Raw genomic sequence first — 15,462 nt, 5'->3', positions numbered from 1 at the left:
AATTGAAATAAAACAGTTTTATACTAATATGGGATCACTGTGGGTGTGCATTTGTAGTACATCTGCTCTTGAAACATTTCAGTAGGGTTAGATATATGTTCATGCTTTTGCAAGAACATTATTTTTGATTACATCTGTCTAAGGAAACTAGGTTAGGAAATTGGTTTGTAAAACAATATAGGTATATTTGCATTTAGAGAATGAGTTAGGGATTCCAAGTACTGCTTTAAAAAGTTGGAATGTTTCGGTTGTGTTCTCTAGGGGTGAGGAAAGTTAACAATAATTAATGCAACAGCTGATTAAAAACAAGCTTGTACGTCTGGAGAGTGACTAATCTGTGCCTTCAAACATCACTTTAATGGACCTACTTTTGATGTTATTAAAGACTGCTAATGGTTCATTCTACCCAACTGAAAGTAACTCTTCTAGCATATAGATTGAAAACATCTCAGTTGACCACTCACTTCTAATTAAAAAAAAAATTTTTTTTAATGTTTATTTATTATTGAGAGACAGAGCATGAGCCTGGGAGGGGTAGAGAGAGAGGGAGACACAGAATCAGAAGCAGGCTCCAGGCTCTGAGCTGTCAGCACAGAGCCCGACGCGGGGCTCGAACTCATAAACCGCAGGATCATGACCTGAGCTGAAGTCAGACGCTCAACCAACTGAGCCACCCAGGCGCCCCGCTGTCTATTTTAGATAATGCATGTGATAGAAGATTAATACAAATGTTAGGTATCTGCCAGCCTTTAACCTTTTTTTTATTTTTGTGTACCAACATTTGCAGTAGTGAGTTAAACAGTGTAGTAATCTTGTGGATTCATAGAGCCATCAGATTTTAGAATAGGAAGGATTCTCACCAATAAGATCATGGGTTTTTGTTGTGATAGCGTGGAGGTGTTCATTACCACTGTGGACTCCCTGGTTCCATCTCGAGTCTACTGAATTAAAATCTTAGGGCATGGGGCTTGGGAATTTGTTTTAAAGAAGCTCTCCAAGGATATGTCATTTACACTGCAGTGGAATAATGGCTGGTGTAGTTTCTGGCTTTCTTTCATGAATATGGAAACAGGCCCAAAGAGAAGGGAAAGTGACTGGTTTTGTAGGAACAACTTTGTTTTCTGGCTCTGTGAGGTGGAGGATGCTTTTTCTAGGATGCCCATGACTTCATCAGAGTAGTCCTGTCCCTCTCTAAGTACAGAATTGGAAGAGTTGGAAATTAGCCCTCATTTTTACATACACCAGCACCACAAAAGTATGACTTGGGTACAGTATTCAGCCCAGCTTGCCTGTGTGTGTGCAGTGTGCGTGTGTGCTTACTTTTTGAAAGCTACTTATCACCACTGTACCTACATGTTCAGAATAATAATAATAGCAAGTATACGGGGGCTTACAGAGAACTCAGTTTTAATGAGAAGGGCTGCATGTGTGAAGTACTTACTGTGTACTTACTCTATTTTAATGGCACCCATTTTCCCCCTAGAACTTTCTTGAGCGAGTGTGAATTGTAGCCAGAATACTTCTTTCCTCTCCAGACCCTTAACTGTGATTAATATAAAAAGGCACTTGTCAAAGGGGTTTGAAATGGCAGCCTTGATACTGGAGCATGTGGCAGTAGAGATAGGTCTCCATCCACTCACTCTATTATGTTATTTAACTTACGAATTCAACAATTTGTCTTTTGCTCCCTGCTTAAAATACGATGGCCATATATGCTGTTGTTAACAATATCAGCAGGGTGGAATATTATTTCCCTTAGAGTGAAACCACAACTTTCTTTGAGGATTAGGCACGTGTTAGAAAAAAGTACCCCGGCAAAGCTGTTCAGAGAGAAAGTGCGGGTTGTTCGCCAGCTCTCCCTCTGCCTCCAAGAGGGATTTCTTTCTGGTTTAATAGAAACATCCTTTTTGTATTATTGTATTAATGAAATTTTTAGGATCCATGGGAGAGATATTATGCTTCAGTGTTTAAAATAAAGTAGCTTGATGAACCTTTTTTATTTGAATGGGAAACCAGTTTTCCTTGATTTGCAGCTTCAAAAAGTGGATCTTTTGGAAATTAAAGTGCATTAATTTAGTTATTCTGTGTGGAAACAAGAACATAGAAAGTTAAATTTGCATAAGTGAAGACCTCGATGATTTCAGATTATAGTGTGGTGGAGGTTAAGAAATAAGAGTCCATAGAATTTGTAAAAACAAATTCAGTCTAACCACTTAATGGCATGTGCAAGTAATTTGCCAATTAAATAGTCCTACTATCTGAAAGATCTTCAAAGTAAAGAGTGGAGGTTCTTAATCGTTCTTAATTTCATACTTTCAAAAACATAATAGAAAATTACTAAATTTTTGATCACTGTTCATTCAAAAGTTTAATGTATGAGCTAAGAGAAGGATGGATTTTAAGTATTTGAGGAAAATTATTGCTTTTTGAGAAATGTATATGATATTTCCAAATCACACTGTGCCTGCTTTTTTTTTTTTTTTTTTTTGGTATCATTTGTAAATATTTGATTCCCAGATAACAATTTTTATTATCATTAAGACTTGAGATTTTGGAGTTTTACCATTTTGATGGTCACCTACTATGTTTAGAACATTGTGATAGGCACATTTAGCTCCAGAACAGCGCTCCAAGATAGATATTTTACTCCCATTTTACAGAGAGAATTGAGTCAGAGTAAATAATTTGCTTAATGTTAAGAGGCAGATTTGACAGTCCCAGGTTTAAAAAAAAAACAAAAAACTTTATTGAAATATAATGCATCCACTTAAAGTGTATCATGTAGAGGTTTTTAGTATATTCACAGGTATGTGAAACTATTGCCACAATTGTAGAACACTTTCATCACCCCAAGTATATTTTTCTCTCTCCATACCTTAGCAATCCTCACTCCCCCTTCCTGCTTTCTCCTTGTCCCTCTAGTCATAGGCAACCACTAATCTAATAAGCATTTGCTTATTCTGGAAATTTCACATAAATGGAATCATACAAAATGTGGCCTTTACAGACAGGCTTCTTAATATGTTTTCAATGTTCATCCATGCTGTAGCATGTTACAGTACTATATTCCTTTTTATTGACAAATAATACATTATTATGGACATACCACATTTTGTTTATCCATCCTTTAGTTAATGGACATTTGGATTGTTTTCACTTTTTGGGCATTATAAATAGTGCTACCATGAACATTTGTGTACCAGTTTTTATGTGAACATATGTTTTCATTTCTCTTGGATGTATACCTAGGGGTAGAATTGTCAGGGGATTTGGTAACTATGTTTTAACTTTTTGAAGAACTGCCAAAATGTTTTGCTAAGTGACTACATGGTTTTACATCCCCACCAGCAATTTATGAGGGTTTTGATTTCTTCATATCCTCACCAATGCTTGTTATTAGTGGGGATAAAGTGATTATTTCATTGTGATTTTGGTTTGCATTTCCTTGATGGCTAATGATGTTGAGCATCTTCTCGTGTTTATTGGCTGTGTATATGTCTTCTTTGGAGAAATGTCTACTCAAATCCTTTGCCCACTTTTAAAATTGGATGATTTGTCCTTTTATTATTGAGGTGTAAGAGTTCTTTCTATCTTCCAGAGTCCTTTCTTTATCGGATACATGATATGCAAAATTTTCCTCCCATTTTGTAGTCTATCTTTTCACTTTGTTGGTGGTATCCTTTGGAGGACAAAAGTTTTAAATTTTGACAAAATTCACTTTATGTATTATTTTCATGTGTTACGTGTGTCATAATCTAAAAAAACATTCTTAATCCAAAGCCACAGAAATTTATGCCTATGTTTTGCAGTAAGAGCATCACAGTTTTAGTTTTTACACTTAGGTCTTTGCTCTGTTTTGAGTTAGTTTTTGTATATGGTGTGAGGTAGGGTTTCTAACTTCTTTCTTTTGCATGTTTGGATATCCACTTGTCCTACAACCATTTGTCAAAAAGACTGATCTTTCCATTTTGAATTGTCTTGTCATTCTTGTTGAAAAGCAGTTGACCAAAAATGTGTTTATTTCTTGACTCTCAATTCCATTCCATTGGTCTGTATATCTGTCTTTAGGCCAGTACTACACAGTCTTAATTACTGTAGCTATGTAGTAAATTTAAAATGCAACTTTATTCTTTTTCAAGGTTGTTTTGGCTATTCTAGCTCCCTTGAATTTCCACATGAATTTTAGTATCAGCTTGTCAACTTCTGCAAAGAAGCCAACTAGAATTTTGATGGGATTACACTGAATCTGTTGAGCACTTTGGGGGAATAGGTCTTCCAGTCTATGAAAATGGGCTATTTTTCCATTTATTTAAATCTTTAATTTCTGTCAACAATGTTTTGTAGTTTTGAGATTATATGTTTTGCTTGCCTGTTGTTAAACAGGCAATAAACATTGTATTCTTTTTGAGGCTATTGAAAATGGAATTGTTTTCTTAATTTCATTTTCGTGTCTAGAAATGTCTTGTTGGACTAATTTATTGTAAGGTTTTAACAGTTCTAATCGTTCTAATAGTTTTTTAGTGGATTCCTTAGGACATTCTATACACAACATCATATTGTCTATGACCCAGCTCTAAAAATCACAACTTTTTCTACTATAACCATACTCTATAGCCTGGGAAATTTATTATCTTAGGAGAAATTAGTTGACTTTTTGAAGTTATATTTAGGAAAGAAACAGTTGCCAGTTTCTAATTGTCTTTTCATAATCTTTAAAAAACTACAGTAGACTTTTAGGCCGGAAACATTTGTGGGGAAAGCAGAGTCCCACAAATAAAATCAAGGGATCCTTGTGCTTATTTGGTGAGGTCTTGCTTTCAATAATATTGCCGTTATTTGGTGATATTATGGGAACTGTATGCCTTCCAAACATAGTTTGTTTGGCACAGACTGAAATAACAATGATTATACTTTAAGAGATAAGCATTCTAATTTGTTTTTACTTTCAGGAGGAGTAGTGCCTGAGCTAAGAAAAGTATGACTTTAAATACCCAAAACATATAATCTGATGCTTCATTGCGATTTCAGTGCTAATTCAGTTTTGCTTCTTTGCCTGTCTGACCTCAACCTGGGGGTAAGATTTTAAGCCTTGTGTTTTAGACTAGGAGGGATCTTCTAGTCTTCCTTTTAAGTTAGTTAACTCATTCCTTTTAAGTTAGTGATAAATCTGCCATGTGATGGTTATTTGAAAGTCGTCAACTGGTAAGTTACGAGTTCTAGTTACATATGCAGTTCACTGAGCCCAATAAGTAACCAAAAAGCCTAGGATATTTAGGGTTTCCACTTTCCCATCCAGGAATACAAGTTAGGTTTGGAAAGGCCAGGGGATGGTAAAGGTGTAGGTAGGATGGCCTTCAGGTTGATTCCTGGAGTCTTTCATCATAAAGCTCACAAATTTCCCATGGGAGCCAGAAGACAGAGCAGAATTTGAAAATCACTTTGGTTATTAGTTTCTGATTTTCCAGCTATAAAATAGGAGGAGTACTCTTACTGATCATTGCCTTACGAGGCATGGAGAAATCTTAAAACAATAAAATGTTAAATGAGAAAGCTATTTGTGCTTCCTGAAAGGAAAAAAGAATATTAACCTGAGGTGTCTTCCAAAGTGAAGGGGGGAAATTCCAGGACCCTGTTGTCACTATTGGTCTCATAGAGGTTTCTGTTCATGAAGCTACAGGAAAATGTGGAGCCCAAGCATTTCAGAAAGCAGGTGCCCCAGAATGACTTATCAGAGCAGGAGGAAGTGCTCTCGGACTTAGGAACCCATTCAGTGTTTTTGGAGAAAATGTGTGAGTTTTCAGGGTGGTAAAATTTAATGTTTTAATTCTTTAAAAGAGTTGATTAGTGGTGAAAATGAGTAGAAATATTGGTCATTTTCCTCTTTAGCAAGAATCCTCCTTTCCCCTCAAACAGTCATCTGGTTTGTCCAGTTAGAACGACTTGGCAGTCTCACGATAGCAGACAGAGTACGTAAACCTCTGGTAGGTAAGTGAGGAAACTTTTGTAGAAATTATACTAAATGGTAAAAAAATAAACAAAAAACAACGAACAAACAGAAACCCCTGGGTCTTTTTCTCTGCAGTGTCCCAGGATCAGCTCTTCTTCCCACAGCAACCTTTCCTTCACCATAAATGTAGCATCCACATTTATGCTGGTGAGTGAGGCTAGTGTCTGCAACTACCCGGAGCAGGATTGTCATGTCTCAATGACCCCAGGTGGCTTTGGTCCAGAGCGCTCTGATTGGAGCCTTAATTCACTTCAGAGGAAATGAACCCTTCTTCATGCTATTTGCCCTCCACTGAAAAACTCCCTCACAGATTCATCTCAGTAAATCCTTGGCAGCCTTCAGGACCCAGTTCACGTTCTGTCTTTTCCAAGAAGCCTCGTTCTCTTGTGTCAGTGCCTCCCTCCTTCAGCTTCTGTTTCCTTACCACAAGTAGCAGGTTAGCACTTAAAGTGGAATAGTGTTGGGATCTGCTGTTTAGTTATGTCTTGTGGATTAGACTTGGATACGGCACTGTGTCTTCTACCACCTTTCCACTTCCCACATGGCTGGTGCAGTGCTCATAAGCTGGTGCTACTTCCAGGTTGATAGCTTGCTAGCTGGGGACTGGCGTTCTTACCATAGCCAGCACATCTGGGAGCTGTTAATGGAGCACATAATGATTCAACCATTCTATATGTTACTCGGTGCTCACCATGATATTTAAATTTTTTTTAAGTTTATTTTTTGAGAGAGAGACACACACAGCACAAGCCAAGGACAAGGAGAGAGAGGGAGCAGGAGGCACAGATTCCGAAGCAGGCTCCAGGCTCTGAGTTATCAGTGCAGAGTCCAACGTGGGACTTGAACTTACCAACTGTGAGATCATGACCTGAGCTGAAGTTGGATGCTTAACCGACTGAGTCACCCAGGCGCCCCTACCATGATAAATGTAGTCATCATCTGTCACCACACAGCACTGTTACCATCTTATTGACTGTATTTCCTATGCTGTACTTTTCATCTCTATGACTTACTTATTTCATAACTGGAAGTTTGTATCTCTTAATCCACTTTATTTCACTCATCCTCTCATACACCTTCCCTCTGGCAATCACCAATTTGTTCTTTGTGTTTAAGAGTCTACTTTTTTAATCTTTTGGCTGTTGCTCATTTGTTTCTTAAATTCCACATATGAGTGAAATCATATGATACTTGTCTTTCTCTGTCTGACTTATGTCACATTATACCCTCTAAGTCCATCCTTATTATTGCACATGACAAGATTTCATTCATTTTTATGGCCAAGTAATATTCCATTATTTATACATACACATACATACATGCATACATACTATATTTTCTTCATTCATCTATGGATGGACACTTGGGTTCCATATCTTTGCTATTGTAAATAATGCTGTAGTAAACATAGGGGTGCATATATCTTTTCAAATTAATGTTTTTGTGTTCTTTGGATAAATACCCAGTAATAGAATTACCTAATTATACAGTGTTTCCATTTTTAATTTTTGAGGAACTTGTGTACTATTTTCCACAGTGGCTATACCAATTTGCATTCTTACCAACAGTGCGTGAGGGTTTCTGTCTCTCCACATCCTTGCCAGCCTTGTTATTTCTTGTCTTTTTGATTTTAGTCATTCTGACAGGTGTTCAAATAGCTCATTGTGGTTTTGATTTGCATTTACCTTTCCCTAATGATTAGTGATATTGTGCATCTTTTCATGTGTCTATTGGCTATCTGTATGTCTTCTTTGGAAAAATGTCTATTTGGGTCCTTTGCCCATTTCTTTTTTTATTTTTTTAGAGTGAGAGTGTAGGGGAGGAGCAGAGGGAGAAAGGGAGAGAGGGAGAATCTTAAGCAGGCTGCAGGCCCAGTGCAGAACCTGATGAGGCGATGGATGGATCTCATGACTATGAGATCACAACCTGAGCCAGAATCAAGAGTCGGCTCAACCGACTGAATCACCCAGGCGCCCCTCCTCTGACCATTTCTTAATCAGATTGGTTTTTTGGTGTCAAGTTGTAAAACTTCTTTATATATTTCAATATTAACTCAAGATATATTATTTGCAAATATCTTCTTCCATTTAGTAGGTTGCCGTGTTGTTTTGTTGATGATTTTCCCTTCACTGCACAAAAGCTTGATATTTTGATGTAGTGCCACTAGTTTATTTTTTCTTTTGTTTCCCTTGCCTGAGGGTATATATCTAGATAAATGTTGCTATGGCCTATGTCACAGATATTTTACTGCCTATGTTTTCTTCTAGGAGTTTTATGGTTTTATAAATGTGAGACACATTTAGGTCTTTAATCCATTTTTATTTTGTTTTTGTCTGGTGTAAGCAGGTAGTCTAGTTTTATTTTTTTGCATGTATCTGTCCAGATTTCCCAACACCATTTGTTGAAGAGACTCTTTTCCCCATTGTGTAATCTTGTTGCCTCCTTTGTTGTAGATGAACTGACTCTAAAAGTGTGGGTTTAGTTCTGGGTTTTCTGTTCTGTTCCATTGATTTATATGTCTCTTTTGTGTGCCAATACTGTACTGGTTTGATTACTACAACTTTGTAATATATCCTGAAATCTGGACTGTGATACCTCCAGCTTTGTTCTCCTTTTTCAAGATTGGTTTGGCTATTTGGGGACTTCTGTGGTTCCATACAAATTTTAGGATTATTTGTTCTAGTTCTGTGAAACATGCTGTTGCTACTTTAATAGGGATTGCATTCAATCTGTAGATTGCTTTGGGTAGTGTAGACATTTTAACAATGTCCTTCCAAACTGCACTGGAAGGAAATAGAAAATTTGGACAGACCAATTACTAGTAATGAAATTGAATCAATAATCAAAAAGCTCCCAGCAAACAAAGGTCTGAGACTGGATGGCTTTACAGGTGAATAATGCCAAACATTTAAAGAAGAGTTATTACCTATTCTTCTCAGACTATTCCAAAAATAAAAGAGGAAGGAAAGTTTCCAAATTCATTCTACGAGGCTAGCATTGTGCTGATACCAAAACCAGACAAAGCCACTACAAAACAAGAAAACCACAGGCGAGTATCTCTGATGAACATAGATGCAGAAGTCCTCAGCAAATACTACCAAACTGATACTATATGTAGAAAGCCATAAAGACTCTGCCAGAAAACTCTTAGAACTGATAAATGAATTCAGAAAATCACAGGATACAAAGTCAATATACAGAAATCTGATGCATTTCTGTGTATTAGTAAAGAAGTAACAGAAAGAGAAATTAAAATAACCCCATTTACAATTATACCAAAAAGAATAAAATACCTAGGAATAAACTTAACCAAGGAGGTTAAAGACCTGTACTCTGAAAATAAGAAAACACTGATGAAAGAAATTGAAGACAGTGCAAACAAATGGGAAGGTACCCCATGCTCATGGATTGGGAGAACCGATGTTATTAAATCCTCAAGAACTTTTTAATAACTTGATAAATGACTGTGTTTAAGACTTGTATAGTGCTATATGTGTTTATGTATATGTTTCCTGCCACTAAAGATTGAATTATATCCAGTGTGTCTAGAAAATCATATTTGTTGAAACAAAACATGTGATATGATGATGTTAGATTTAGCTTATTACTTGGGTTTGGTTTCCTACTGCCTTTTAAGCGTGTGTGTGTGTGTGTGTGTGTGTGTGTGTCTTTTTTTTTTTTTCTCTTTATGGGTAGGATTGTTAATTTTGATTTCTTGACTGCATGAAGATTCCAACTTTTATTTTTGCCATGGTTTTATAACCTGTGTGGTTTTAAAGTTGAGTTACTTTTTACAAGAAGAAAGGAGCAATACCCTTTTAATAACGGATTGTACAAGGATAAACCTCATTTGTTTTAATCAATCTTTCTTTTCTCTTTTCAGAGGACGTTAAGCAAGTTTTTGGACAGACCACAATTCATCAACATATTCCATTTAACTGGGATTCGGAATTTGTGCAACTACATTTTGGAAGAGAAAGAAAAAGACACCTGACATATGCAGAATTCACTCAGTTTTTACTGGTGAGTGTAGCTCTTAGAGAGTAAATAAGTAAAACTGGGGTCCTGGTTTACCTGAAAATTGCTAACCTGCCCAGACCATTCTTTTGGAAGTATTTGTTTATTAGTGTGTAGAAACGATAGGATTAAATGGGTTTGTATGGACTGGGTAGAACCCTTTCACACTGAAAAGGAATATTCACTGAGGCCCCAGGAAATCAAGTGATTTGCTGAAAAGCTACATAAATCAGGAGGGGGCAGAATTGGAACTTGAATTTTTGGCTTATGATTGGTTCCACTGCTATTTACCAATATTTTGTTTTTCCTTGAGAAATGAACATGTCACCATCAGCATCTAACTGCAGAATTATTTCTCTTGAGGCCTTTTATAGACGAAGCATGGGGTCTGCAACCTGACTCCATATTGAAATTGCCTGGCAAGCTTTAAAAACTATTGTTATTTAGGTTCCCCACCTCTAGAGGTTAGATTTGATTGGGGAGGTGGGCGGGGAGAACCTGGGCATCCGGGTATTGAAAGCTTCACAGGTGCTTTTCATGTTTGAGGTACCAAGTTTGAGAATCACTGTTCACTTTTGTCCTCATCCAGGGTTGAACTCTGGGAGTTGTTTACATTTCTGGGGTGTACCTTCCTTGGCCTAGTTCTTCACACCTTCCTCTTATCACCCCCATCCCCGTTATGTTAAAATCATTGAGCCACTGATGATGCCAATGGAAGAGTAGTAACAACATATGTTACAGTCTAGTTTTCTCCCTGAAGCATGCTTTGTTAATTATTTTAATTCTAATATTAACATTTAGTCACTAGAGGTCAAATCTGTGTGGTCTGTAGGCTATATGAGAAACCACTCTTTCTTTCGGACTTCATGCATTTGTTTTATTTCTCTAACAATTAAATTTTATTTCTGTTTTATTAAATATAATTTTAAAAGATATATGTAAGGCCATTACTTTTCTGTGTTTAAATTCTGGGTCTTGAGGCAAGATTTACCAGGGAAATCACCTTTTATTCACTAGAAATGTCCTCAGGGAGTATCCTGATGCCCCTGTTTCTTTTGTGTGCCCACAACTTTGCCAGAGCCTTCTGAGAAATGGTTGGAAAGTGGAGTGGGGTGGATATGGAGGGCACAAGAACACACACCTGTCCCATATGCTGTATTGTGTAGGCAGTTAGCATTTTGTGGTATCTACACCTAGGCACCAGCATATGTAATAGGTGGACTTTAATAGGTACTTCTCTTTTTGACTTTTAAAGGTATTGTTATGATATATAAAATTTGTCATTCTATTTTGTTTGCTTTTATTTTCCCAGCCTTAAAACAAGATATTTTAAGCATACCTTTGTATTTTTATTTTAAATGTTAATGTCTACGAATCCCCATTTTCAGTTCTATATAAACACAAACCTACTTAAATAACTCAGGAGGAGCATGGAATGTGAGTTGTTGGATTTTGCTGTTGTTTACACAAGACATTGGCGCGCAGTAGGAGGTGGTATTCATTTTGATGAGGAATAATTACAATAATGCTATTGAGACAAATGCCTCAAATTGACTTTATGGAACACAGCCTAATTAACTTTTAGCCTTAATGGGATGTTAGCAATAGTAAGGATGATCATGTTTCCCTTTTAAGCAGGTATCAATTATGCTGAATTGAGTCGGCTGTAAGCCACTCCAGCGGCTTCTAGGCCTTCTTCAAGATATGGAGAAGCTAGAGTCAAAGATTAGATGACTCAAGGATTACTGATTGTTTCTAGCTACAACTTGTATGGCATTCACTTACATTTGACTCCTTTTTACAACGGTAAATGGAAAAACATCCCACAGTCCTGCATGGGATGATTTTGACTTTGTAGCCCGAATACAAGTGCTTGCTGAACATACACTAGGTTCAAATGGTAATGGTGGATAATTATCTGTTAGGGCCTTGCCTTTGTGTTCCACTCTAGGTCCACATTTAAAGGAATTAATGGATGTATCATGGTAGACTTTATGTGAATGTCAGTGAAATAGCCAGTTTTGATGTCTACTGTAGGGTCACCCCTTCTCCCCACCCAACCCACCCACTCAGATGTTTTGTCTGCTTCCTTTGAACTCTTTTCTGAATGCAGCTATAGCTTCAAACCTCTACTTCAAATGCTTTGTTTGCTTCCTTTGGGCTCTTTTTTCTAGGCAGGAACTTCTTAAAGATATGAGAGAGCTTAATCTCCTATATATTTTGGGCTCTTGCTTTGTCAAGCATGCACCCGCCTTTCTGCTCTAGGGCAGGGCTCACAAATAGGCACCAGCTCCCTGGCTGGCGCCAGGGCTGTGAAAGCAGATGCTTGGCCGCTTAAGACGTGAAAGGGCTGCCACCGTGCATGCTGCTACCTGTCACCTGACGAGGAAGAGGAGCGGCCATAGGGACAGCTGAGAAGTGTTTGTGTTTTCAGGGAGGCTTAGTGGTATGTAGAGAAAACACTGTTCAATCCCACAGAAGGTCTTAGACGGGAATTCGGGTTGGTTCCAGCCAACTCAAGTCTCACGTGTGTGAGTTACCTCTGCTTTATGTGTGTACACCTGTTTGTGACTGGTGAGCAGAGCCATTGTCTGCAAGGTCAGGTTTCTCTTTTCTTCATTTAATAAATGTTTTACTGTATCTAAGCAAGTGTGAGTGTGTTATAAGCCACCATGTGGCTGTGAGGACTTCCTGTGTTCACGTGTTCGTCTGCATACTATGTGGGCATGCTGTGCGCTCACTGAGGTGGTGCTGCTCATGGGCATGACCTGAATGCTGTGTTCTGTGCTTTGGTTTTAATTTTTTTTTTTTTCTTTTCAACGTTTTTATTTATTTTTGGGACAGAGAGAGACAGAGCATGAACGGGGGAGGGGCAGAGAGAGAGGGAGACACAGAATGGGAAACAGGCTCCAGGCCCGGGAGGGGCAGAGAGAGAGGGAGACACAGAATTGGAAACAGCCTCCAGGCCCTGAGCCATCAGCCCAGAGCCTGACGCGGGGCTCGAACTCACGGACCGCGAGATCGTGACCTGGCTGAAGTCGGACGCTTAACCGACTGCGCCACCCAGGTGCCCCTGTGCTTTGGTTTTAAGTTAGTGAAGTGGTGAATCAGTTTGGTACTCTTTGAGCAAAATTTGCCTTGCTTCTACTTTACACGTAAATGATAGTGTTTTGGCAAGAAGCAGGGATTCAAAGCCTCTTTATCCTAGAGTCTTGTTCTTGGCTAAGAGGGATTTCAGAAACGAGGGGACCACGGTCCTTTTACCCCGTTATTGACACTATTGTATTTACGGCTGCTGTTCATCTTCCGGTCTGTCGTCTACCCTTAACTGCGTGAGTGATGGTGTGTATGTGTAAATGTGAGTACAGTTTTATACGTGGGTATGTGTATGTGTATTTTTTAAAAATTATAAATGTTTCCACATCCCTCTATTCTTAGTTCTAATTTTATGTTTGCCAGTTGAAAAATAGATTTTAATATGCTGAATTTTTCAGAAAACGATTTGGAGAAATATTCTTCTATGCCTGATGGAACTCCTGTTCATAAGTGGTATTAACTTTAACTCTCTGTCCTATGCAAGTATTTCTCGTGCTGTGATTATTACTTCCTTGGTTGGGATAAACCACCCAACTGAGCAAATGTTTGCTGAACATGCAAGCTTTGTTGAGAGGCCTTGTGCACAGAAAGGGCCAAGAAAGAGGTGCAGAGATAACAACTTCTTGGATACTTGCAATGCACAGGTCTAGGGGTTGCTCTGTGCTTATCCGTCCCAGGGGCTCAGGGGCTCAGAAGGAACAACTGCAGGCAGGTGTGCACGGCCTACAAGGCCACTCTCTTGCAGCAAAAACCCTCGGGAAGGATTTTCAGCTAGAAAGCCGAAACTGACATTCAGGGTGTGGTTAGGGTAGCCATCCAAAGCACAAACTCAAGAACCAGATATACCTAGTTAAGGGCCCCATTTTCCAGATGAGAAACTAAGGCCTTTCACTTTAGAGTCTCTTTGCAGTATCTCATTTATGATTTTGATTTGCATTTCCCTGATGACTAATGATGTTGAGCATGTTTTTATGTGCTTATTGGCCATTCGTTATCTTCTTTGAACACATGTCTATTCAAATCCATCTCCAGTTTTTTACTGGGTGGACATTGGAGGCAAATGTGAGGACAGAGTGAAAGGCCTCTTCAACTTTTCTGCCAATTCTTCTGTAGAGTTGGTACTGAGATTCACTCTGGAAAATAGAAGTAATAGTAGTAACAATCTTTATAATTTACAAAGTGCTTTTAAATATTCTATTTCTGATAATAGCATCCCAAAACCCTGAGAGGTAATTATCATTATCCCCTATTATATGCAAAAGAATAAACGGACTCTAGGTAAAAGTTTGCATTTACAGGTAATTTTCTGGGGAAAATGCTCCTGGCTTTCATTGGGTTCCCAAAGGAGTACCCCAAAAGAGTACACAGAAACTATTCTAGAGCTAAGTTTCTTCCATAAGATCATACACATGTGAGGGATTCAAAAGTACTGTGCTGTTGCCATTTTATTATATTGTCTCCAGGGCCTGGGCTATGAAGAGTTAGTTTCTGTTCTTGGAAGGGACTGTGCTTCTGAATGGGGGAGTACAGCCATGCCTTGCTGGACACTGAGCATTCCTGACGCCTACCCCTTCAGATATGATTACAAAAAGACCCTTAGTGGGGGTGTGTGTTACTGTAATTTCCAGTGACTTTTTGATGATTTGAAAAATTTTGTTTTCTCTAACATTTATTTATTATTGAGAGACAGGGAGACACAGAGCGTGAGCAGGGGAGGAGTAGAGAGAGGGGGAAAGACAGAATCGGAAGCAGGCTCCAGGCTCTGAGTTGTCAGCACAGAGCCTGACACAGGGCTTGAACTCACAAACTGTGAGATCATGACCTGAGCCAATGTCGGTCGCCCAACCAACTGAGCCACCCAGGCGTCCCTTGATGATGTTTTATAGTCATATATTTCACATATAATGATAATAATTTTAAAATAATGTCCACGTAGGAGACTCTAGCTGCTCCAGATTCAGAATAGAAAAGTCTAGGATTGCTATCAAATGTAATATATGTCTTAACTAGAAATCTGTTGTTCTTAACTGACTCTTTCATAGCATTTTCTGGCTTAGAAAGTGCTTTTACTTGTATTCATCTTTACAGTCATCTTAAATGTTAAGCATTTCCTATTGTTTCTGTGTGAAAGATGAGCACACGGAGGCTTGGAGTAATTTTCTGGACTTGTTCAAGGTGAGATAGGTGAAACTGAAGTTGATTTTAATTTTCCTAAATGTCTAGCAATGTTTTTCAAATTTTGTGTACAATTTTTCCGAAGTGATTATTTTATTTTTAAGTTTATGTATTTATTTATTTACTTAGAGAGAGAGAGAGAGAGAGAGCACATGTGAGTGAGCTGG

General features: G+C 38.2%; 1 protein-coding gene across 7 annotated transcripts in view; it reads left to right on the top strand.

The window, feature by feature from the left end:
- SLC25A13 (solute carrier family 25 member 13) overlaps positions 1–15,462 on the top strand; it is a 190,305-nt gene that overhangs the window by 87,813 nt on the left and 87,030 nt on the right. For all 7 annotated transcript variants that reach the window (XM_045052405.1, XM_003982783.5, XM_019825505.3 and 4 more), the window contains one exon: positions 9,891–10,030. In XM_045052405.1, the coding sequence (XP_044908340.1) occupies positions 9,891–10,030 (140 nt within the window). The remainder of the gene's footprint in view (positions 1–9,890; positions 10,031–15,462) is intronic.

Source organism: Felis catus, chromosome A2 (genome assembly GCF_018350175.1).
Source record: "Felis catus isolate Fca126 chromosome A2, F.catus_Fca126_mat1.0, whole genome shotgun sequence".
NCBI classification, from domain to species: Eukaryota; Metazoa; Chordata; class Mammalia; order Carnivora; family Felidae; genus Felis; species Felis catus.
Note: the sequence above shows the minus strand (reverse complement) of the source record. Positions and strands in the feature narration are given on the sequence as shown.